This window comes from Ammodytes marinus (assembly GCF_949987685.1).
Source record: "Ammodytes marinus genome assembly, chromosome: 20".
Lineage (NCBI taxonomy): Eukaryota > Metazoa > Chordata > Actinopteri > Uranoscopiformes > Ammodytidae > Ammodytes > Ammodytes marinus.
This window is the reverse complement of record NC_137224.1, coordinates 12,004,617-12,026,308: the sequence shown is the minus strand read 5'-3', so window position 1 is coordinate 12,026,308 and position 21,692 is coordinate 12,004,617. Positions and strand designations below refer to the sequence as shown.

The window sequence follows — 21,692 nt, the reverse complement described above, 5'->3', positions numbered from 1 at the left end:
CAATATTAAAAACTGTGTGTTTTTTGTATTTCCGCTTCAGTTCAAATACAAACAGATGGCAGGTTTCTCTTGGGCGTCAGAACCTGCAAGGCCAAAACCCAAACGAAGTATCCAAAACTGTTTCCAGAATTGTTTTGCATCCAAGCTATGATAGCGACACCAGCAACAATGACATTGCTCTGCTCAGACTCTCCTCACCAGTGGAATTCACAGACTACATCAGACCTGTGTGTCTGGCAGCCAGTGACAGTGTGTTCAACAATGGTACTGATAGCTGGGTCACTGGCTGGGGAGCAGTCCAGGAGGGAGGTGAGTCTGCTTGCTCCTGATGAATAGTTTTGTTAATGTTCAGCTTTTTTGTGTCCAATAAACAGCAGGTGGGTATGTGAATTGCCTCTCTTCTTGTTGCCCCCTCAGAGTCATTACCCTTCCCTGAAACTCTTCAAGAAGTGGAGGTGCCAGTTCTTGGAAACAGACAGTGTAACTGTCTCAATGGAGTCGGCACAGTCACAGATAACATGATCTGTGCTGGTGTTCTAGCAGGAGGCAAAGACTCATGTCAGGTAAGGTGCCATATTTAATTCCTCTGATGTGGTCAAATGTGTTTAGCATTATCTTATTTCCTCAGACATGTCTTCTCCATCTCCTCAGGGTGACTCAGGAGGTCCAATGGTGATCCAGCAGGGCCTGGTGTGGGTCCAGTCAGGAGTTGTGAGCTTTGGTTTTGGCTGTGCAAGGCCCAATCTGCCAGGAGTCTACTCCAGAGTGTCCCGTTACCAATCCTGGATCAACTCCTACATCAGCTCTGACCAACCTGGATTTGTAACATTCACATCTGGTGGGCTGGATTCTGACAACAGCTTTACCTGTCCTGGTCTGCCATCTCCTCTTATAACTACTACTACTAGTAGTGGCACTGCAGGCCCAGACATAATTATAGATCCAGTATCTAAAACCACAGTTCCAGCGTTGACCATATCCAGTGCTGAATGTAAGTATCTTGGCTACCTCAGTATTTTAAGCCATCTCCTAGCTTTTTGTTGTTCCAATACATTCTATTATTGTGTGTTTTTGTGTGTGTGTCATTGTGGTGAATGTAAGATCCACTTATTGCAAAAAAATGTTTTGCAGTGTGTGGCGTCACTCCGCTGAACACCAGGATAGTTGGAGGTGAAGACGCTCCAGCTGGAAGTTGGCCCTGGCAGGTTAGTCTGCAGAGATTTGGCGGCCATGTTTGTGGTGGTTCCCTCATCAACAGAGAGTGGGTGATGTCTGCCGCTCACTGCTTTTCCAGGTGGGCAACTGCAAGATAATCAAGTATTTACAGTGTCATTCTATGGTTTAACTATTGGTGCAAGTTCAATATTAAAAACTGTGTGTTTTTTGTATTTCCGCTTCAGTTCAAATACAAACAGATGGCAGGTTTCTCTTGGGCGTCAGAACCTGCAAGGCCAAAACCCAAACGAAGTATCCAAAACTGTTTCCAGAATTGTTTTGCATCCAAGCTATGATAGCGACACCAGCAACAATGACATTGCTCTGCTCAGACTCTCCTCACCAGTGGAATTCACAGACTACATCAGACCTGTGTGTCTGGCAGCCAGTGACAGTGTGTTCAACAATGGTACTGATAGCTGGGTCACTGGCTGGGGAGCAGTCCAGGAGGGAGGTGAGTCTGCTTGCTCCTGATGAATAGTTTTGTTAATGTTCAGCTTTTTTGTGTCCAATAAACAGCAGGTGGGTATGTGAATTGCCTCTCTTCTTGTTGCCCCCTCAGAGTCATTACCCTTCCCTGAAACTCTTCAAGAAGTGGAGGTGCCAGTTCTTGGAAACAGACAGTGTAACTGTCTCAATGGAGTCGGCACAGTCACAGATAACATGATCTGTGCTGGTGTTCTAGCAGGAGGCAAAGACTCATGTCAGGTAAGGTGCCATATTTAATTCCTCTGATGTGGTCAAATGTGTTTAGCATTATCTTATTTCCTCAGACATGTCTTCTCCATCTCCTCAGGGTGACTCAGGAGGTCCAATGGTGATCCAGCAGGGCCTGGTGTGGGTCCAGTCAGGAGTTGTGAGCTTTGGTTTTGGCTGTGCAAGGCCCAATCTGCCAGGAGTCTACTCCAGAGTGTCCCGTTACCAATCCTGGATCAACTCCTACATCAGCTCTGACCAACCTGGATTTGTAACATTCACATCTGGTGGGCTGGATTCTGACAACAGCTTTACCTGTCCTGGTCTGCCACCTCCTCTTATAACTACTACTACTAGTAGTGGCACTGCAGGCCCAGACATAATTATAGATCCAGTATCTAAAACCACAGTTCCAGCGTTGACCATATCCAGTGCTGAATGTAAGTGTCTTGGCTACCTCAGTATTTTAAGCCATCTCCTAGCTTTTTGTTGTTCCAATACATTCTATTATTGTGTGTTTTTGTGTGTGTGTCATTGTGGTGAATGTAAGATCCACTTATTGCAAAAAAATGTTTTGCAGTGTGTGGCGTCACTCCGCTGAACACCAGGATAGTTGGAGGTGAAGACGCTCCAGCTGGAAGTTGGCCCTGGCAGGTTAGTCTGCAGAGATTTGGCGGCCATGTTTGTGGTGGTTCCCTCATCAACAGAGAGTGGGTGATGTCTGCCGCTCACTGCTTTTCCAGGTGGGCAACTGCAAGATAATCAAGTATTTACAGTGTCATTCTATGGTTTAACTATTGGTGCAAGTTCAATATTAAAAACTGTGTGTTTTTTGATTTCCGCTTCAGTTCAAATACAAACAGATGGCAGGTTTCTCTTGGGCGTCAGAACCTGCAAGGCCAAAACCCAAACGAAGTATCCAAAACTGTTTCCAGAATTGTTTTGCATCCAAGCTATGATAGCGACACCAGCAACAATGACATTGCTCTGCTCAGACTCTCCTCACCAGTGGAATTCACAGACTACATCAGACCTGTGTGTCTGGCAGCCAGTGACAGTGTGTTCAACAATGGTACTGATAGCTGGGTCACTGGCTGGGGAGCAGTCCAGGAGGGAGGTGAGTCTGCTTGCTCCTGATGAATAGTTTTGTTAATGTTCAGCTTTTTTGTGTCCAATAAACAGCAGGTGGGTATGTGAATTGCCTCTCTTCTTGTTGCCCCCTCAGAGTCATTACCCTTCCCTGAAACTCTTCAAGAAGTGGAGGTGCCAGTTCTTGGAAACAGACAGTGTAACTGTCTCAATGGAGTCGGCACAGTCACAGATAACATGATCTGTGCTGGTGTTCTAGCAGGAGGCAAAGACTCATGTCAGGTAAGGTGCCATATTTAATTCCTCTGATGTGGTCAAATGTGTTTAGCATTATCTTATTTCCTCAGACATGTCTTCTCCATCTCCTCAGGGTGACTCAGGAGGTCCAATGGTGATCCAGCAGGGCCTGGTGTGGGTCCAGTCAGGAGTTGTGAGCTTTGGTTTTGGCTGTGCAAGGCCCAATCTGCCAGGAGTCTACTCCAGAGTGTCCCGTTACCAATCCTGGATCAACTCCTACATCAGCTCTGACCAACCTGGATTTGTAACATTCACATCTGGTGGGCTGGATTCTGACAACAGCTTTACCTGTCCTGGTCTGCCACCTCCTCTTATAACTACTACTACTAGTAGTGGCACTGCAGGCCCAGACATAATTATAGATCCAGTATCTAAAACCACAGTTCCAGCGTTGACCATATCCAGTGCTGAATGTAAGTATCTTGGCTACCTCAGTATTTTAAGCCATCTCCTAGCTTTTTGTTGTTCCAATACATTCTATTATTGTGTGTTTTTGTGTGTGTGTCATTGTGGTGAATGTAAGATCCACTTATTGCAAAAAAATGTTTTGCAGTGTGTGGCGTCACTCCGCTGAACACCAGGATAGTTGGAGGTGAAGACGCTCCAGCTGGAAGTTGGCCCTGGCAGGTTAGTCTGCAGAGATTTGGCGGCCATGTTTGTGGTGGTTCCCTCATCAACAGAGAGTGGGTGATGTCTGCCGCTCACTGCTTTTCCAGGTGGGCAACTGCAAGATAATCAAGTATTTACAGTGTCATTCTATGGTTTAACTATTGGTGCAAGTTCAATATTAAAAACTGTGTGTTTTTTGATTTCCGCTTCAGTTCAAATACAAACAGATGGCAGGTTTCTCTTGGGCGTCAGAACCTGCAAGGCCAAAACCCAAACGAAGTATCCAAAACTGTTTCCAGAATTGTTTTGCATCCAAGCTATGATAGCGACACCAGCAACAATGACATTGCTCTGCTCAGACTCTCCTCACCAGTGGAATTCACAGACTACATCAGACCTGTGTGTCTGGCAGCCAGTGACAGTGTGTTCAACAATGGTACTGATAGCTGGGTCACTGGCTGGGGTGCAGTCCAGGAAGGAGGTGAGTCTGCTTGCTCCTGATGAATAGTTTTGTTAATGTTCAGCTTTTTTGTGTCCAATAAACAGCAGGTGGGTATGTGAATTGCCTCTCTTCTTGTTGCCCCCTCAGAGTCATTACCCTTCCCTGAAACTCTTCAAGAAGTGGAGGTGCCAGTTCTTGGAAACAGACAGTGTAACTGTCTCAATGGAGTCGGCACAGTCACAGATAACATGATCTGTGCTGGTGTTCTAGCAGGAGGCAAAGACTCATGTCAGGTAAGGTGCCATATTTAATTCCTCTGATGTGGTCAAATGTGTTTAGCATTATCTTATTTCCTCAGACATGTCTTCTCCATCTCCTCAGGGTGACTCAGGAGGTCCAATGGTGATCCAGCAGGGCCTGGTGTGGGTCCAGTCAGGAGTTGTGAGCTTTGGTTTTGGCTGTGCAAGGCCCAATCTGCCAGGAGTCTACTCCAGAGTGTCCCGTTACCAATCCTGGATCAACTCCTACATCAGCTCTGACCAACCTGGATTTGTAACATTCACATCTGGTGGGCTGGATTCTGACAACAGCTTTACCTGTCCTGGTCTGCCACCTCCTCTTATAACTACTACTACTAGTAGTGGCACTGCAGGCCCAGACATAATTATAGATCCAGTATCTAAAACCACAGTTCCAGCGTTGACCATATCCAGTGCTGAATGTAAGTATCTTGGCTACCTCAGTATTTTAAGCCATCTCCTAGCTTTTTGTTGTTCCAATACATTCTATTATTGTGTGTTTTTGTGTGTGTGTCATTGTGGTGAATGTAAGATCCACTTATTGCAAAAAAATGTTTTGCAGTGTGTGGCGTCACTCCGCTGAACACCAGGATAGTTGGAGGTGAAGACGCTCCAGCTGGAAGTTGGCCCTGGCAGGTTAGTCTGCAGAGATTTGGCGGCCATGTTTGTGGTGGTTCCCTCATCAACAGAGAGTGGGTGATGTCTGCCGCTCACTGCTTTTCCAGGTGGGCAACTGCAAGATAATCAAGTATTTACAGTGTCATTCTATGGTTTAACTATTGGTGCAAGTTCAATATTAAAAACTGTGTGTTTTTTGATTTCCGCTTCAGTTCAAATACAAACAGATGGCAGGTTTCTCTTGGGCGTCAGAACCTGCAAGGCCAAAACCCAAACGAAGTATCCAAAACTGTTTCCAGAATTGTTTTGCATCCAAGCTATGATAGCGACACCAGCAACAATGACATTGCTCTGCTCAGACTCTCCTCACCAGTGGAATTCACAGACTACATCAGACCTGTGTGTCTGGCAGCCAGTGACAGTGTGTTCAACAATGGTACTGATAGCTGGGTCACTGGCTGGGGAGCAGTCCAGGAGGGAGGTGAGTCTGCTTGCTCCTGATGAATAGTTTTGTTAATGTTCAGCTTTTTTGTGTCCAATAAACAGCAGGTGGGTATGTGAATTGCCTCTCTTCTTGTTGCCCCCTCAGAGTCATTACCCTTCCCTGAAACTCTTCAAGAAGTGGAGGTGCCAGTTCTTGGAAACAGACAGTGTAACTGTCTCAATGGAGTCGGCACAGTCACAGATAACATGATCTGTGCTGGTGTTCTAGCAGGAGGCAAAGACTCATGTCAGGTAAGGTGCCATATTTAATTCCTCTGATGTGGTCAAATGTGTTTAGCATTATCTTATTTCCTCAGACATGTCTTCTCCATCTCCTCAGGGTGACTCAGGAGGTCCAATGGTGATCCAGCAGGGCCTGGTGTGGGTCCAGTCAGGAGTTGTGAGCTTTGGTTTTGGCTGTGCAAGGCCCAATCTGCCAGGAGTCTACTCCAGAGTGTCCCGTTACCAATCCTGGATCAACTCCTACATCAGCTCTGACCAACCTGGATTTGTAACATTCACATCTGGTGGGCTGGATTCTGACAACAGCTTTACCTGTCCTGGTCTGCCACCTCCTCTTATAACTACTACTACTAGTAGTGGCACTGCAGGCCCAGACATAATTATAGATCCAGTATCTAAAACCACAGTTCCAGCGTTGACCATATCCAGTGCTGAATGTAAGTGTCTTGGCTACCTCAGTATTTTAAGCCATCTCCTAGCTTTTTGTTGTTCCAATACATTCTATTATTGTGTGTTTTTGTGTGTGTGTCATTGTGGTGAATGTAAGATCCACTTATTGCAAAAAAATGTTTTGCAGTGTGTGGCGTCACTCCGCTGAACACCAGGATAGTTGGAGGTGAAGACGCTCCAGCTGGAAGTTGGCCCTGGCAGGTTAGTCTGCAGAGATTTGGCGGCCATGTTTGTGGTGGTTCCCTCATCAACAGAGAGTGGGTGATGTCTGCCGCTCACTGCTTCTCCAGGTGGGCAACTGCAAGATAATCAAGTATTTACAGTGTCATTCTATGGTTTAACTATTGGTGCAAGTTCAATATTAAAAACTGTGTGTTTTTTGATTTCCGCTTCAGTTCAAATACAAACAGATGGCAGGTTTCTCTTGGGCGTCAGAACCTGCAAGGCCAAAACCCAAACGAAGTATCCAAAACTGTTTCCAGAATTGTTTTGCATCCAAGCTATGATAGCGACACCAGCAACAATGACATTGCTCTGCTCAGACTCTCCTCACCAGTGGAATTCACAGACTACATCAGACCTGTGTGTCTGGCAGCCAGTGACAGTGTGTTCAACAATGGTACTGATAGCTGGGTCACTGGCTGGGGTGCAGTCCAGGAAGGAGGTGAGTCTGCTTGCTCCTGATGAATAGTTTTGTTAATGTTCAGCTTTTTTGTGTCCAATAAACAGCAGGTGGGTATGTGAATTGCCTCTCTTCTTGTTGCCCCCTCAGAGTCATTACCCTTCCCTGAAACTCTTCAAGAAGTGGAGGTGCCAGTTCTTGGAAACAGACAGTGTAACTGTCTCAATGGAGTCGGCACAGTCACAGATAACATGATCTGTGCTGGTGTTCTAGCAGGAGGCAAAGACTCATGTCAGGTAAGGTGCCATATTTAATTCCTCTGATGTGGTCAAATGTGTTTAGCATTATCTTATTTCCTCAGACATGTCTTCTCCATCTCCTCAGGGTGACTCAGGAGGTCCAATGGTGATCCAGCAGGGCCTGGTGTGGGTCCAGTCAGGAGTTGTGAGCTTTGGTTTTGGCTGTGCAAGGCCCAATCTGCCAGGAGTCTACTCCAGAGTGTCCCGTTACCAATCCTGGATCAACTCCTACATCAGCTCTGACCAACCTGGATTTGTAACATTCACATCTGGTGGGCTGGATTCTGACAACAGCTTTACCTGTCCTGGTCTGCCACCTCCTCTTATAACTACTACTACTAGTAGTGGCACTGCAGGCCCAGACATAATTATAGATCCAGTATCTAAAACCACAGTTCCAGCGTTGACCATATCCAGTGCTGAATGTAAGTATCTTGGCTACCTCAGTATTTTAAGCCATCTCCTAGCTTTTTGTTGTTCCAATACATTCTATTATTGTGTGTTTTTGTGTGTGTGTCATTGTGGTGAATGTAAGATCCACTTATTGCAAAAAAATGTTTTGCAGTGTGTGGCGTCACTCCGCTGAACACCAGGATAGTTGGAGGTGAAGACGCTCCAGCTGGAAGTTGGCCCTGGCAGGTTAGTCTGCAGAGATTTGGCGGCCATGTTTGTGGTGGTTCCCTCATCAACAGAGAGTGGGTGATGTCTGCCGCTCACTGCTTTTCCAGGTGGGCAACTGCAAGATAATCAAGTATTTACAGTGTCATTCTATGGTTTAACTATTGGTGCAAGTTCAATATTAAAAACTGTGTGTTTTTTGATTTCCGCTTCAGTTCAAATACAAACAGATGGCAGGTTTCTCTTGGGCGTCAGAACCTGCAAGGCCAAAACCCAAACGAAGTATCCAAAACTGTTTCCAGAATTGTTTTGCATCCAAGCTATGATAGCGACACCAGCAACAATGACATTGCTCTGCTCAGACTCTCCTCACCAGTGGAATTCACAGACTACATCAGACCTGTGTGTCTGGCAGCCAGTGACAGTGTGTTCAACAATGGTACTGATAGCTGGGTCACTGGCTGGGGAGCAGTCCAGGAGGGAGGTGAGTCTGCTTGCTCCTTATGAATAGTTTTGTTAATGTTCAGCTTTTTTGTGTCCAATAAACAGCAGGTGGGTATGTGAATTGCCTCTCTTCTTGTTGCCCCCTCAGAGTCATTACCCTTCCCTGAAACTCTTCAAGAAGTGGAGGTGCCAGTTCTTGGAAACAGACAGTGTAACTGTCTCAATGGAGTCGGCACAGTCACAGATAACATGATCTGTGCTGGTGTTCTAGCAGGAGGCAAAGACTCATGTCAGGTAAGGTGCCATATTTAATTCCTCTGATGTGGTCAAATGTGTTTAGCATTATCTTATTTCCTCAGACATGTCTTCTCCATCTCCTCAGGGTGACTCAGGAGGTCCAATGGTGATCCAGCAGGGCCTGGTGTGGGTCCAGTCAGGAGTTGTGAGCTTTGGTTTTGGCTGTGCAAGGCCCAATCTGCCAGGAGTCTACTCCAGAGTGTCCCGTTACCAATCCTGGATCAACTCCTACATCAGCTCTGACCAACCTGGATTTGTAACATTCACATCTGGTGGGCTGGATTCTGACAACAGCTTTACCTGTCCTGGTCTGCCACCTCCTCTTATAACTACTACTACTAGTAGTGGCACTGCAGGCCCAGACATAATTATAGATCCAGTATCTAAAACCACAGTTCCAGCGTTGACCATATCCAGTGCTGAATGTAAGTATCTTGGCTACCTCAGTATTTTAAGCCATCTCCTAGCTTTTTGTTGTTCCAATACATTCTATTATTGTGTGTTTTTGTGTGTGTGTCATTGTGGTGAATGTAAGATCCACTTATTGCAAAAAAATGTTTTGCAGTGTGTGGCGTCACTCCGCTGAACACCAGGATAGTTGGAGGTGAAGACGCTCCAGCTGGAAGTTGGCCCTGGCAGGTTAGTCTGCAGAGATTTGGCGGCCATGTTTGTGGTGGTTCCCTCATCAACAGAGAGTGGGTGATGTCTGCCGCTCACTGCTTCTCCAGGTGGGCAACTGCAAGATAATCAAGTATTTACAGTGTCATTCTATGGTTTAACTATTGGTGCAAGTTCAATATTAAAAACTGTGTGTTTTTTGATTTCCGCTTCAGTTCAAATACAAACAGATGGCAGGTTTCTCTTGGGCGTCAGAACCTGCAAGGCCAAAACCCAAACGAAGTATCCAAAACTGTTTCCAGAATTGTTTTGCATCCAAGCTATGATAGCGACACCAGCAACAATGACATTGCTCTGCTCAGACTCTCCTCACCAGTGGAATTCACAGACTACATCAGACCTGTGTGTCTGGCAGCCAGTGACAGTGTGTTCAACAATGGTACTGATAGCTGGGTCACTGGCTGGGGTGCAGTCCAGGAAGGAGGTGAGTCTGCTTACTCCTGATGAATAGTTTTGTTAATGTTCAGCTTTTTTGTGTCCAATAAACAGCAGGTGGGTATGTGAATTGCCTCTCTTCTTGTTGCCCCCTCAGAGTCATTACCCTTCCCTGAAACTCTTCAAGAAGTGGAGGTGCCAGTTCTTGGAAACAGACAGTGTAACTGTCTCAATGGAGTCGGCACAGTCACAGATAACATGATCTGTGCTGGTGTTCTAGCAGGAGGCAAAGACTCATGTCAGGTAAGGTGCCATATTTAATTCCTCTGATGTGGTCAAATGTGTTTAGCATTATCTTATTTCCTCAGACATGTCTTCTCCATCTCCTCAGGGTGACTCAGGAGGTCCAATGGTGATCCAGCAGGGCCTGGTGTGGGTCCAGTCAGGAGTTGTGAGCTTTGGTTTTGGCTGTGCAAGGCCCAATCTGCCAGGAGTCTACTCCAGAGTGTCCCGTTACCAATCCTGGATCAACTCCTACATCAGCTCTGACCAACCTGGATTTGTAACATTCACATCTGGTGGGCTGGATTCTGACAACAGCTTTACCTGTCCTGGTCTGCCACCTCCTCTTATAACTACTACTACTAGTAGTGGCACTGCAGGCCCAGACATAATTATAGATCCAGTATCTAAAACCACAGTTCCAGCGTTGACCATATCCAGTGCTGAATGTAAGTATCTTGGCTACCTCAGTATTTTAAGCCATCTCCTAGCTTTTTGTTGTTCCAATACATTCTATTATTGTGTGTTTTTGTGTGTGTGTCATTGTGGTGAATGTAAGATCCACTTATTGCAAAAAAATGTTTTGCAGTGTGTGGCGTCACTCCGCTGAACACCAGGATAGTTGGAGGTGAAGACGCTCCAGCTGGAAGTTGGCCCTGGCAGGTTAGTCTGCAGAGATTTGGCGGCCATGTTTGTGGTGGTTCCCTCATCAACAGAGAGTGGGTGATGTCTGCCGCTCACTGCTTTTCCAGGTGGGCAACTGCAAGATAATCAAGTATTTACAGTGTCATTCTATGGTTTAACTATTGGTGCAAGTTCAATATTAAAAACTGTGTGTTTTTTGATTTCCGCTTCAGTTCAAATACAAACAGATGGCAGGTTTCTCTTGGGCGTCAGAACCTGCAAGGCCAAAACCCAAACGAAGTATCCAAAACTGTTTCCAGAATTGTTTTGCATCCAAGCTATGATAGCGACACCAGCAACAATGACATTGCTCTGCTCAGACTCTCCTCACCAGTGGAATTCACAGACTACATCAGACCTGTGTGTCTGGCAGCCAGTGACAGTGTGTTCAACAATGGTACTGATAGCTGGGTCACTGGCTGGGGTGCAGTCCAGGAAGGAGGTGAGTCTGCTTGCTCCTGATGAATAGTTTTGTTAATGTTCAGCTTTTTTGTGTCCAATAAACAGCAGGTGGGTATGTGAATTGCCTCTCTTCTTGTTGCCCCCTCAGAGTCATTACCCTTCCCTGAAACTCTTCAAGAAGTGGAGGTGCCAGTTCTTGGAAACAGACAGTGTAACTGTCTCAATGGAGTCGGCACAGTCACAGATAACATGATCTGTGCTGGTGTTCTAGCAGGAGGCAAAGACTCATGTCAGGTAAGGTGCCATATTTAATTCCTCTGATGTGGTCAAATGTGTTTAGCATTATCTTATTTCCTCAGACATGTCTTCTCCATCTCCTCAGGGTGACTCAGGAGGTCCAATGGTGATCCAGCAGGGCCTGGTGTGGGTCCAGTCAGGAGTTGTGAGCTTTGGTTTTGGCTGTGCAAGGCCCAATCTGCCAGGAGTCTACTCCAGAGTGTCCCGTTACCAATCCTGGATCAACTCCTACATCAGCTCTGACCAACCTGGATTTGTAACATTCACATCTGGTGGGCTGGATTCTGACAACAGCTTTACCTGTCCTGGTCTGCCACCTCCTCTTATAACTACTACTACTAGTAGTGGCACTGCAGGCCCAGACATAATTATAGATCCAGTATCTAAAACCACAGTTCCAGCGTTGACCATATCCAGTGCTGAATGTAAGTGTCTTGGCTACCTCAGTATTTTAAGCCATCTCCTAGCTTTTTGTTGTTCCAATACATTCTATTATTGTGTGTTTTTGTGTGTGTGTCATTGTGGTGAATGTAAGATCCACTTATTGCAAAAAAATGTTTTGCAGTGTGTGGCGTCACTCCGCTGAACACCAGGATAGTTGGAGGTGAAGACGCTCCAGCTGGAAGTTGGCCCTGGCAGGTTAGTCTGCAGAGATTTGGCGGCCATGTTTGTGGTGGTTCCCTCATCAACAGAGAGTGGGTGATGTCTGCCGCTCACTGCTTTTCCAGGTGGGCAACTGCAAGATAATCAAGTATTTACAGTGTCATTCTATGGTTTAACTATTGGTGCAAGTTCAATATTAAAAACTGTGTGTTTTTTGATTTCCGCTTCAGTTCAAATACAAACAGATGGCAGGTTTCTCTTGGGCGTCAGAACCTGCAAGGCCAAAACCCAAACGAAGTATCCAAAACTGTTTCCAGAATTGTTTTGCATCCAAGCTATGATAGCGACACCAGCAACAATGACATTGCTCTGCTCAGACTCTCCTCACCAGTGGAATTCACAGACTACATCAGACCTGTGTGTCTGGCAGCCAGTGACAGTGTGTTCAACAATGGTACTGATAGCTGGGTCACTGGCTGGGGTGCAGTCCAGGAAGGAGGTGAGTCTGCTTGCTCCTGATGAATAGTTTTGTTAATGTTCAGCTTTTTTGTGTCCAATAAACAGCAGGTGGGTATGTGAATTGCCTCTCTTCTTGTTGCCCCCTCAGAGTCATTACCCTTCCCTGAAACTCTTCAAGAAGTGGAGGTGCCAGTTCTTGGAAACAGACAGTGTAACTGTCTCAATGGAGTCGGCACAGTCACAGATAACATGATCTGTGCTGGTGTTCTAGCAGGAGGCAAAGACTCATGTCAGGTAAGGTGCCATATTTAATTCCTCTGATGTGGTCAAATGTGTTTAGCATTATCTTATTTCCTCAGACATGTCTTCTCCATCTCCTCAGGGTGACTCAGGAGGTCCAATGGTGATCCAGCAGGGCCTGGTGTGGGTCCAGTCAGGAGTTGTGAGCTTTGGTTTTGGCTGTGCAAGGCCCAATCTGCCAGGAGTCTACTCCAGAGTGTCCCGTTACCAATCCTGGATCAACTCCTACATCAGCTCTGACCAACCTGGATTTGTAACATTCACATCTGGTGGGCTGGATTCTGACAACAGCTTTACCTGTCCTGGTCTGCCACCTCCTCTTATAACTACTACTACTAGTAGTGGCACTGCAGGCCCAGACATAATTATAGATCCAGTATCTAAAACCACAGTTCCAGCGTTGACCATATCCAGTGCTGAATGTAAGTATCTTGGCTACCTCAGTATTTTAAGCCATCTCCTAGCTTTTTGTTGTTCCAATACATTCTATTATTGTGTGTTTTTGTGTGTGTGTCATTGTGGTGAATGTAAGATCCACTTATTGCAAAAAAATGTTTTGCAGTGTGTGGCGTCACTCCGCTGAACACCAGGATAGTTGGAGGTGAAGACGCTCCAGCTGGAAGTTGGCCCTGGCAGGTTAGTCTGCAGAGATTTGGCGGCCATGTTTGTGGTGGTTCCCTCATCAACAGAGAGTGGGTGATGTCTGCCGCTCACTGCTTTTCCAGGTGGGCAACTGCAAGATAATCAAGTATTTACAGTGTCATTCTATGGTTTAACTATTGGTGCAAGTTCAATATTAAAAACTGTGTGTTTTTTGATTTCCGCTTCAGTTCAAATACAAACAGATGGCAGGTTTCTCTTGGGCGTCAGAACCTGCAAGGCCAAAACCCAAACGAAGTATCCAAAACTGTTTCCAGAATTGTTTTGCATCCAAGCTATGATAGCGACACCAGCAACAATGACATTGCTCTGCTCAGACTCTCCTCACCAGTGGAATTCACAGACTACATCAGACCTGTGTGTCTGGCAGCCAGTGACAGTGTGTTCAACAATGGTACTGATAGCTGGGTCACTGGCTGGGGTGCAGTCCAGGAAGGAGGTGAGTCTGCTTGCTCCTGATGAATAGTTTTGTTAATGTTCAGCTTTTTTGTGTCCAATAAACAGCAGGTGGGTATGTGAATTGCCTCTCTTCTTGTTGCCCCCTCAGAGTCATTACCCTTCCCTGAAACTCTTCAAGAAGTGGAGGTGCCAGTTCTTGGAAACAGACAGTGTAACTGTCTCAATGGAGTCGGCACAGTCACAGATAACATGATCTGTGCTGGTGTTCTAGCAGGAGGCAAAGACTCATGTCAGGTAAGGTGCCATATTTAATTCCTCTGATGTGGTCAAATGTGTTTAGCATTATCTTATTTCCTCAGACATGTCTTCTCCATCTCCTCAGGGTGACTCAGGAGGTCCAATGGTGATCCAGCAGGGCCTGGTGTGGGTCCAGTCAGGAGTTGTGAGCTTTGGTTTTGGCTGTGCAAGGCCCAATCTGCCAGGAGTCTACTCCAGAGTGTCCCGTTACCAATCCTGGATCAACTCCTACATCAGCTCTGACCAACCTGGATTTGTAACATTCACATCTGGTGGGCTGGATTCTGACAACAGCTTTACCTGTCCTGGTCTGCCACCTCCTCTTATAACTACTACTACTAGTAGTGGCACTGCAGGCCCAGACATAATTATAGATCCAGTATCTAAAACCACAGTTCCAGCGTTGACCATATCCAGTGCTGAATGTAAGTATCTTGGCTACCTCAGTATTTTAAGCCATCTCCTAGCTTTTTGTTGTTCCAATACATTCTATTATTGTGTGTTTTTGTGTGTGTGTCATTGTGGTGAATGTAAGATCCACTTATTGCAAAAAAATGTTTTGCAGTGTGTGGCGTCACTCCGCTGAACACCAGGATAGTTGGAGGTGAAGACGCTCCAGCTGGAAGTTGGCCCTGGCAGGTTAGTCTGCAGAGATTTGGCGGCCATGTTTGTGGTGGTTCCCTCATCAACAGAGAGTGGGTGATGTCTGCCGCTCACTGCTTTTCCAGGTGGGCAACTGCAAGATAATCAAGTATTTACAGTGTCATTCTATGGTTTAACTATTGGTGCAAGTTCAATATTAAAAACTGTGTGTTTTTTGATTTCCGCTTCAGTTCAAATACAAACAGATGGCAGGTTTCTCTTGGGCGTCAGAACCTGCAAGGCCAAAACCCAAACGAAGTATCCAAAACTGTTTCCAGAATTGTTTTGCATCCAAGCTATGATAGCGACACCAGCAACAATGACATTGCTCTGCTCAGACTCTCCTCACCAGTGGAATTCACAGACTACATCAGACCTGTGTGTCTGGCAGCCAGTGACAGTGTGTTCAACAATGGTACTGATAGCTGGGTCACTGGCTGGGGAGCAGTCCAGGAGGGAGGTGAGTCTGCTTGCTCCTTATGAATAGTTTTGTTAATGTTCAGCTTTTTTGTGTCCAATAAACAGCAGGTGGGTATGTGAATTGCCTCTCTTCTTGTTGCCCCCTCAGAGTCATTACCCTTCCCTGAAACTCTTCAAGAAGTGGAGGTGCCAGTTCTTGGAAACAGACAGTGTAACTGTCTCAATGGAGTCGGCACAGTCACAGATAACATGATCTGTGCTGGTGTTCTAGCAGGAGGCAAAGACTCATGTCAGGTAAGGTGCCATATTTAATTCCTCTGATGTGGTCAAATGTGTTTAGCATTATCTTATTTCCTCAGACATGTCTTCTCCATCTCCTCAGGGTGACTCAGGAGGTCCAATGGTGATCCAGCAGGGCCTGGTGTGGGTCCAGTCAGGAGTTGTGAGCTTTGGTTTTGGCTGTGCAAGGCCCAATCTGCCAGGAGTCTACTCCAGAGTGTCCCGTTACCAATCCTGGATCAACTCCTACATCAGCTCTGACCAACCTGGATTTGTAACATTCACATCTGGTGGGCTGGATTCTGACAACAGCTTTACCTGTCCTGGTCTGCCACCTCCTCTTATAACTACTACTACTAGTAGTGGCACTGCAGGCCCAGACATAATTATAGATCCAGTATCTAAAACCACAGTTCCAGCGTTGACCATATCCAGTGCTGAATGTAAGTATCTTGGCTACCTCAGTATTTTAAGCCATCTCCTAGCTTTTTGTTGTTCCAATACATTCTATTATTGTGTGTTTTTGTGTGTGTGTCATTGTGGTGAATGTAAGATCCACTTATTGCAAAAAAATGTTTTGCAGTGTGTGGCGTCACTCCGCTGAACACCAGGATAGTTGGAGGTGAAGACGCTCCAGCTGGAAGTTGGCCCTGGCAGGTTAGTCTGCAGAGATTTGGCGGCCATGTTTGTGGTGGTTCCCTCATCAACAGAGAGTGGGTGATGTCTGCCGCTCACTGCTTTTCCAGGTGGGCAACTGCAAGATAATCAAGTATTTACAGTGTCATTCTATGGTTTAACTATTGGTGCAAGTTCAATATTAAAAACTGTGTGTTTTTTGATTTCCGCTTCAGTTCAAATACAAACAGATGGCAGGTTTCTCTTGGGCGTCAGAACCTGCAAGGCCAAAACCCAAACGAAGTATCCAAAACTGTTTCCAGAATTGTTTTGCATCCAAGCTATGATAGCGACACCAGCAACAATGACATTGCTCTGCTCAGACTCTCCTCACCAGTGGAATTCACAGACTACATCAGACCTGTGTGTCTGGCAGCCAGTGACAGTGTGTTCAACAATGGTACTGATAGCTGGGTCACTGGCTGGGGAGCAGTCCAGGAGGGAGGTGAGTCTGCTTGCTCCTTATGAATAGTTTTGTTAATGTTCAGCTTTTTTGTGTCCAATAAACAGCAGGTGGGTATGTGAATTGCCTCTCTTCTTGTTGCCCCCTCAGAGTCATTACCCTTCCCTGAAACTCTTCAAGAAGTGGAGGTGCCAGTTCTTGGAAACAGACAGTGTAACTGTCTCAATGGAGTCGGCACAGTCACAGATAACATGATCTGTGCTGGTGTTCTAGCAGGAGGCAAAGACTCATGTCAGGTAAGGTGCCATATTTAATTCCTCTGATGTGGTCAAATGTGTTTAGCATTATCTTATTTCCTCAGACATGTCTTCTCCATCTCCTCAGGGTGACTCAGGAGGTCCAATGGTGATCCAGCAGGGCCTGGTGTGGGTCCAGTCAGGAGTTGTGAGCTTTGGTTTTGGCTGTGCAAGGCCCAATCTGCCAGGAGTCTACTCCAGAGTGTCCCGTTACCAATCCTGGATCAACTCCTACATCAGCTCTGACCAACCTGGATTTGTAACATTCACATCTGGTGGGCTGGATTCTGACAACAGCTTTACCTGTCCTGGTCTGCCACCTCCTCTTATAACTACTACTACTAGTAGTGGCACTGCAGGCCCAGACATAATTATAGATCCAGTATCTAAAACCACAGTTCCAGCGTTGACCATATCCAGTGCTGAATGTAAGTATCTTGGCTACCTCAGTATTTTAAGCCATCTCCTAGCTTTTTGTTGTTCCAATACATTCTATTATTGTGTGTTTTTGTGTGTGTGTCATTGTGGTGAATGTAAGATCCACTTATTGCAAAAAAATGTTTTGCAGTGTGTGGCGTCACTCCGCTGAACACCAGGATAGTTGGAGGTGAAGACGCTCCAGCTGGAAGTTGGCCCTGGCAGGTTAGTCTGCAGAGATTTGGCGGCCATGTTTGTGGTGGTTCCCTCATCAACAGAGAGTGGGTGATGTCTGCCGCTCACTGCTTTTCCAGGTGGGCAACTGCAAGATAATCAAGTATTTACAGTGTCATTCTATGGTTTAACTATTGGTGCAAGTTCAATATTAAAAACTGTGTGTTTTTTGATTTCCGCTTCAGTTCAAATACAAACAGATGGCAGGTTTCTCTTGGGCGTCAGAACCTGCAAGGCCAAAACCCAAACGAAGTATCCAAAACTGTTTCCAGAATTGTTTTGCATCCAAGCTATGATAGCGACACCAGCAACAATGACATTGCTCTGCTCAGACTCTCCTCACCAGTGGAATTCACAGACTACATCAGACCTGTGTGTCTGGCAGCCAGTGACAGTGTGTTCAACAATGGTACTGATAGCTGGGTCACTGGCTGGGGTGCAGTCCAGGAAGGAGGTGAGTCTGCTTGCTCCTGATGAATAGTTTTGTTAATGTTCAGCTTTTTTGTGTCCAATAAACAGCAGGTGGGTATGTGAATTGCCTCTCTTCTTGTTGCCCCCTCAGAGTCATTACCCTTCCCTGAAACTCTTCAAGAAGTGGAGGTGCCAGTTCTTGGAAACAGACAGTGTAACTGTCTCAATGGAGTCGGCACAGTCACAGATAACATGATCTGTGCTGGTGTTCTAGCAGGAGGCAAAGACTCATGTCAGGTAAGGTGCCATATTTAATTCCTCTGATGTGGTCAAATGTGTTTAGCATTATCTTATTTCCTCAGACATGTCTTCTCCATCTCCTCAGGGTGACTCAGGAGGTCCAATGGTGATCCAGCAGGGCCTGGTGTGGGTCCAGTCAGGAGTTGTGAGCTTTGGTTTTGGCTGTGCAAGGCCCAATCTGCCAGGAGTCTACTCCAGAGTGTCCCGTTACCAATCCTGGATCAACTCCTACATCAGCTCTGACCAACCTGGATTTGTAACATTCACATCTGGTGGGCTGGATTCTGACAACAGCTTTACCTGTCCTGGTCTGCCACCTCCTCTTATAACTACTACTACTAGTAGTGGCACTGCAGGCCCAGACATAATTATAGATCCAGTATCTAAAACCACAGTTCCAGCGTTGACCATATCCAGTGCTGAATGTAAGTATCTTGGCTACCTCAGTATTTTAAGCCATCTCCTAGCTTTTTGTTGTTCCAATACATTCTATTATTGTGTGTTTTTGTGTGTGTGTCATTGTGGTGAATGTAAGATCCACTTATTGCAAAAAAATGTTTTGCAGTGTGTGGCGTCACTCCGCTGAACACCAGGATAGTTGGAGGTGAAGACGCTCCAGCTGGAAGTTGGCCCTGGCAGGTTAGTCTGCAGAGATTTGGCGGCCATGTTTGTGGTGGTTCCCTCATCAACAGAGAGTGGGTGATGTCTGCCGCTCACTGCTTTTCCAGGTGGGCAACTGCAAGATAATCAAGTATTTACAGTGTCATTCTATGGTTTAACTATTGGTGCAAGTTCAATATTAAAAACTGTGTGTTTTTTGATTTCCGCTTCAGTTCAAATACAAACAGATGGCAGGTTTCTCTTGGGCGTCAGAACCTGCAAGGCCAAAACCCAAACGAAGTATCCAAAACTGTTTCCAGAATTGTTTTGCATCCAAGCTATGATAGCGACACCAGCAACAATGACATTGCTCTGCTCAGACTCTCCTCACCAGTGGAATTCACAGACTACATCAGACCTGTGTGTCTGGCAGCCAGTGACAGTGTGTTCAACAATGGTACTGATAGCTGGGTCACTGGCTGGGGAGCAGTCCAGGAGGGAGGTGAGTCTGCTTGCTCCTTATGAATAGTTTTGTTAATGTTCAGCTTTTTTGTGTCCAATAAACAGCAGGTGGGTATGTGAATTGCCTCTCTTCTTGTTGCCCCCTCAGAGTCATTACCCTTCCCTGAAACTCTTCAAGAAGTGGAGGTGCCAGTTCTTGGAAACAGACAGTGTAACTGTCTCAATGGAGTCGGCACAGTCACAGATAACATGATCTGTGCTGGTGTTCTAGCAGGAGGCAAAGACTCATGTCAGGTAAGGTGCCATATTTAATTCCTCTGATGTGGTCAAATGTGTTTAGCATTATCTTATTTCCTCAGACATGTCTTCTCCATCTCCTCAGGGTGACTCAGGAGGTCCAATGGTGATCCAGCAGGGCTTGGTGTGGGTCCAGTCAGGAGTTGTGAGCTTTGGTTTTGGCTGTGCAAGGCCCAATCTGCCAGGAGTCTACTCCAGAGTGTCCCGTTACCAATCCTGGATCAACTCCTACATCAGCTCTGACCAACCTGGATTTGTAACATTCACATCTGGTGGGCTGGATTCTGACAACAGCTTTACCTGTCCTGGTCTGCCACCTCCTCTTATAACTACTACTACTAGTAGTGGCACTGCAGGCCCAGACATAATTATAGATCCAGTATCTAAAACCACAGTTCCAGCGTTGACCATATCCAGTGCTGAATGTAAGTATCTTGGCTACCTCAGTATTTTAAGCCATCTCCTAGCTTTTTGTTGTTCCAATACATTCTATTATTGTGTGTTTTTGTGTGTGTGTCATTGTGGTGAATGTAAGATCCACTTATTGCAAAAAAATGTTTTGCAGTGTGTGGCGTCACTCCGCTGAACACCAGGATAGTTGGAGGTGAAGACGCTCCAGCTGGAAGTTGGCCCTGGCAGGTTAGTCTGCAGAGATTTGGCGGCCATGTTTGTGGTGGTTCCCTCATCAACAGAGAGTGGGTGATGTCTGCCGCTCACTGCTTCTCCAGGTGGGCAACTGCAAGATAATCAAGTATTTACAGTGTCATTCTATGGTTTAACTATTGGTGCAAGTTCAATATTAAAAACTGTGTGTTTTTTGATTTCCGCTTCAGTTCAAATACAAACAGATGGCAGGTTTCTCTTGGGCGTCAGAACCTGCAAGGCCAAAACCCAAACGAAGTATCCAAAACTGTTTCCAGAATTGTTTTGCATCCAAGCTATGATAGCGACACCAGCAACAATGACATTGCTCTGCTCAGACTCTCCTCACCAGTGGAATTCACAGACTACATCAGACCTGTGTGTCTGGCAGCCAGTGACAGTGTGTTCAACAATGGTACTGATAGCTGGGTCACTGGCTGGGGTGCAGTCCAGGAAGGAGGTGAGTCTGCTTGCTCCTGATGAATAGTTTTGTTAATGTTCAGCTTTTTTGTGTCCAATAAACAGCAGGTGGGTATGTGAATTGCCTCTCTTCTTGTTGCCCCCTCAGAGTCATTACCCTTCCCTGAAACTCTTCAAGAAGTGGAGGTGCCAGTTCTTGGAAACAGACAGTGTAACTGTCTCAATGGAGTCGGCACAGTCACAGATAACATGATCTGTGCTGGTGTTCTAGCAGGAGGCAAAGACTCATGTCAGGTAAGGTGCCATATTTAATTCCTCTGATGTGGTCAAATGTGTTTAGCATTATCTTATTTCCTCAGACATGTCTTCTCCATCTCCTCAGGGTGACTCAGGAGGTCCAATGGTGATCCAGCAGGGCCTGGTGTGGGTCCAGTCAGGAGTTGTGAGCTTTGGTTTTGGCTGTGCAAGGCCCAATCTGCCAGGAGTCTACTCCAGAGTGTCCCGTTACCAATCCTGGATCAACTCCTACATCAGCTCTGACCAACCTGGATTTGTAACATTCACATCTGGTGGGCTGGATTCTGACAACAGCTTTACCTGTCCTGGTCTGCCACCTCCTCTTATAACTACTACTACTAGTAGTGGCACTGCAGGCCCAGACATAATTATAGATCCAGTATCTAAAACCACAGTTCCAGCGTTGACCATATCCAGTGCTGAATGTAAGTATCTTGGCTACCTCAGTATTTTAAGCCATCTCCTAGCTTTTTGTTGTTCCAATACATTCTATTATTGTGTGTTTTTGTGTGTGTGTCATTGTGGTGAATGTAAGATCCACTTATTGCAAAAAAATGTTTTGCAGTGTGTGGCGTCACTCCGCTGAACACCAGGATAGTTGGAGGTGAAGACGCTCCAGCTGGAAGTTGGCCCTGGCAGGTTAGTCTGCAGAGATTTGGCGGCCATGTTTGTGGTGGTTCCCTCATCAACAGAGAGTGGGTGATGTCTGCCGCTCACTGCTTTTCCAGGTGGGCAACTGC

General features: G+C 46.1%; 1 protein-coding gene across 1 annotated transcript in view; it reads left to right on the top strand.

Moving 5' to 3' along the window:
- LOC307266469 (uncharacterized protein) overlaps positions 1 to 21,692 on the top strand; it is a gene marked incomplete at both ends in the record, with an annotated part of 44,681 nt that overhangs the window by 13,448 nt on the left and 9,541 nt on the right. Inside the window, 64 exons of the mRNA XM_080048500.1 lie at positions 41 to 309; positions 418 to 563; positions 652 to 991; positions 1,132 to 1,294; positions 1,401 to 1,669; positions 1,778 to 1,923; positions 2,012 to 2,351; positions 2,492 to 2,654; positions 2,760 to 3,028; positions 3,137 to 3,282; positions 3,371 to 3,710; positions 3,851 to 4,013; positions 4,119 to 4,387; positions 4,496 to 4,641; positions 4,730 to 5,069; positions 5,210 to 5,372; positions 5,478 to 5,746; positions 5,855 to 6,000; positions 6,089 to 6,428; positions 6,569 to 6,731; positions 6,837 to 7,105; positions 7,214 to 7,359; positions 7,448 to 7,787; positions 7,928 to 8,090; positions 8,196 to 8,464; positions 8,573 to 8,718; positions 8,807 to 9,146; positions 9,287 to 9,449; positions 9,555 to 9,823; positions 9,932 to 10,077; positions 10,166 to 10,505; positions 10,646 to 10,808; positions 10,914 to 11,182; positions 11,291 to 11,436; positions 11,525 to 11,864; positions 12,005 to 12,167; positions 12,273 to 12,541; positions 12,650 to 12,795; positions 12,884 to 13,223; positions 13,364 to 13,526; positions 13,632 to 13,900; positions 14,009 to 14,154; positions 14,243 to 14,582; positions 14,723 to 14,885; positions 14,991 to 15,259; positions 15,368 to 15,513; positions 15,602 to 15,941; positions 16,082 to 16,244; positions 16,350 to 16,618; positions 16,727 to 16,872; positions 16,961 to 17,300; positions 17,441 to 17,603; positions 17,709 to 17,977; positions 18,086 to 18,231; positions 18,320 to 18,659; positions 18,800 to 18,962; positions 19,068 to 19,336; positions 19,445 to 19,590; positions 19,679 to 20,018; positions 20,159 to 20,321; positions 20,427 to 20,695; positions 20,804 to 20,949; positions 21,038 to 21,377; positions 21,518 to 21,680. Coding sequence (XP_079904626.1) covers positions 41 to 309; positions 418 to 563; positions 652 to 991; positions 1,132 to 1,294; positions 1,401 to 1,669; positions 1,778 to 1,923; positions 2,012 to 2,351; positions 2,492 to 2,654; positions 2,760 to 3,028; positions 3,137 to 3,282; positions 3,371 to 3,710; positions 3,851 to 4,013; positions 4,119 to 4,387; positions 4,496 to 4,641; positions 4,730 to 5,069; positions 5,210 to 5,372; positions 5,478 to 5,746; positions 5,855 to 6,000; positions 6,089 to 6,428; positions 6,569 to 6,731; positions 6,837 to 7,105; positions 7,214 to 7,359; positions 7,448 to 7,787; positions 7,928 to 8,090; positions 8,196 to 8,464; positions 8,573 to 8,718; positions 8,807 to 9,146; positions 9,287 to 9,449; positions 9,555 to 9,823; positions 9,932 to 10,077; positions 10,166 to 10,505; positions 10,646 to 10,808; positions 10,914 to 11,182; positions 11,291 to 11,436; positions 11,525 to 11,864; positions 12,005 to 12,167; positions 12,273 to 12,541; positions 12,650 to 12,795; positions 12,884 to 13,223; positions 13,364 to 13,526; positions 13,632 to 13,900; positions 14,009 to 14,154; positions 14,243 to 14,582; positions 14,723 to 14,885; positions 14,991 to 15,259; positions 15,368 to 15,513; positions 15,602 to 15,941; positions 16,082 to 16,244; positions 16,350 to 16,618; positions 16,727 to 16,872; positions 16,961 to 17,300; positions 17,441 to 17,603; positions 17,709 to 17,977; positions 18,086 to 18,231; positions 18,320 to 18,659; positions 18,800 to 18,962; positions 19,068 to 19,336; positions 19,445 to 19,590; positions 19,679 to 20,018; positions 20,159 to 20,321; positions 20,427 to 20,695; positions 20,804 to 20,949; positions 21,038 to 21,377; positions 21,518 to 21,680 — 14,688 coding nt within the window. The remainder of the gene's footprint in view (positions 1 to 40; positions 310 to 417; positions 564 to 651; positions 992 to 1,131; positions 1,295 to 1,400; positions 1,670 to 1,777; positions 1,924 to 2,011; positions 2,352 to 2,491; positions 2,655 to 2,759; positions 3,029 to 3,136; positions 3,283 to 3,370; positions 3,711 to 3,850; positions 4,014 to 4,118; positions 4,388 to 4,495; positions 4,642 to 4,729; positions 5,070 to 5,209; positions 5,373 to 5,477; positions 5,747 to 5,854; positions 6,001 to 6,088; positions 6,429 to 6,568; positions 6,732 to 6,836; positions 7,106 to 7,213; positions 7,360 to 7,447; positions 7,788 to 7,927; positions 8,091 to 8,195; positions 8,465 to 8,572; positions 8,719 to 8,806; positions 9,147 to 9,286; positions 9,450 to 9,554; positions 9,824 to 9,931; positions 10,078 to 10,165; positions 10,506 to 10,645; positions 10,809 to 10,913; positions 11,183 to 11,290; positions 11,437 to 11,524; positions 11,865 to 12,004; positions 12,168 to 12,272; positions 12,542 to 12,649; positions 12,796 to 12,883; positions 13,224 to 13,363; positions 13,527 to 13,631; positions 13,901 to 14,008; positions 14,155 to 14,242; positions 14,583 to 14,722; positions 14,886 to 14,990; positions 15,260 to 15,367; positions 15,514 to 15,601; positions 15,942 to 16,081; positions 16,245 to 16,349; positions 16,619 to 16,726; positions 16,873 to 16,960; positions 17,301 to 17,440; positions 17,604 to 17,708; positions 17,978 to 18,085; positions 18,232 to 18,319; positions 18,660 to 18,799; positions 18,963 to 19,067; positions 19,337 to 19,444; positions 19,591 to 19,678; positions 20,019 to 20,158; positions 20,322 to 20,426; positions 20,696 to 20,803; positions 20,950 to 21,037; positions 21,378 to 21,517; positions 21,681 to 21,692) is intronic.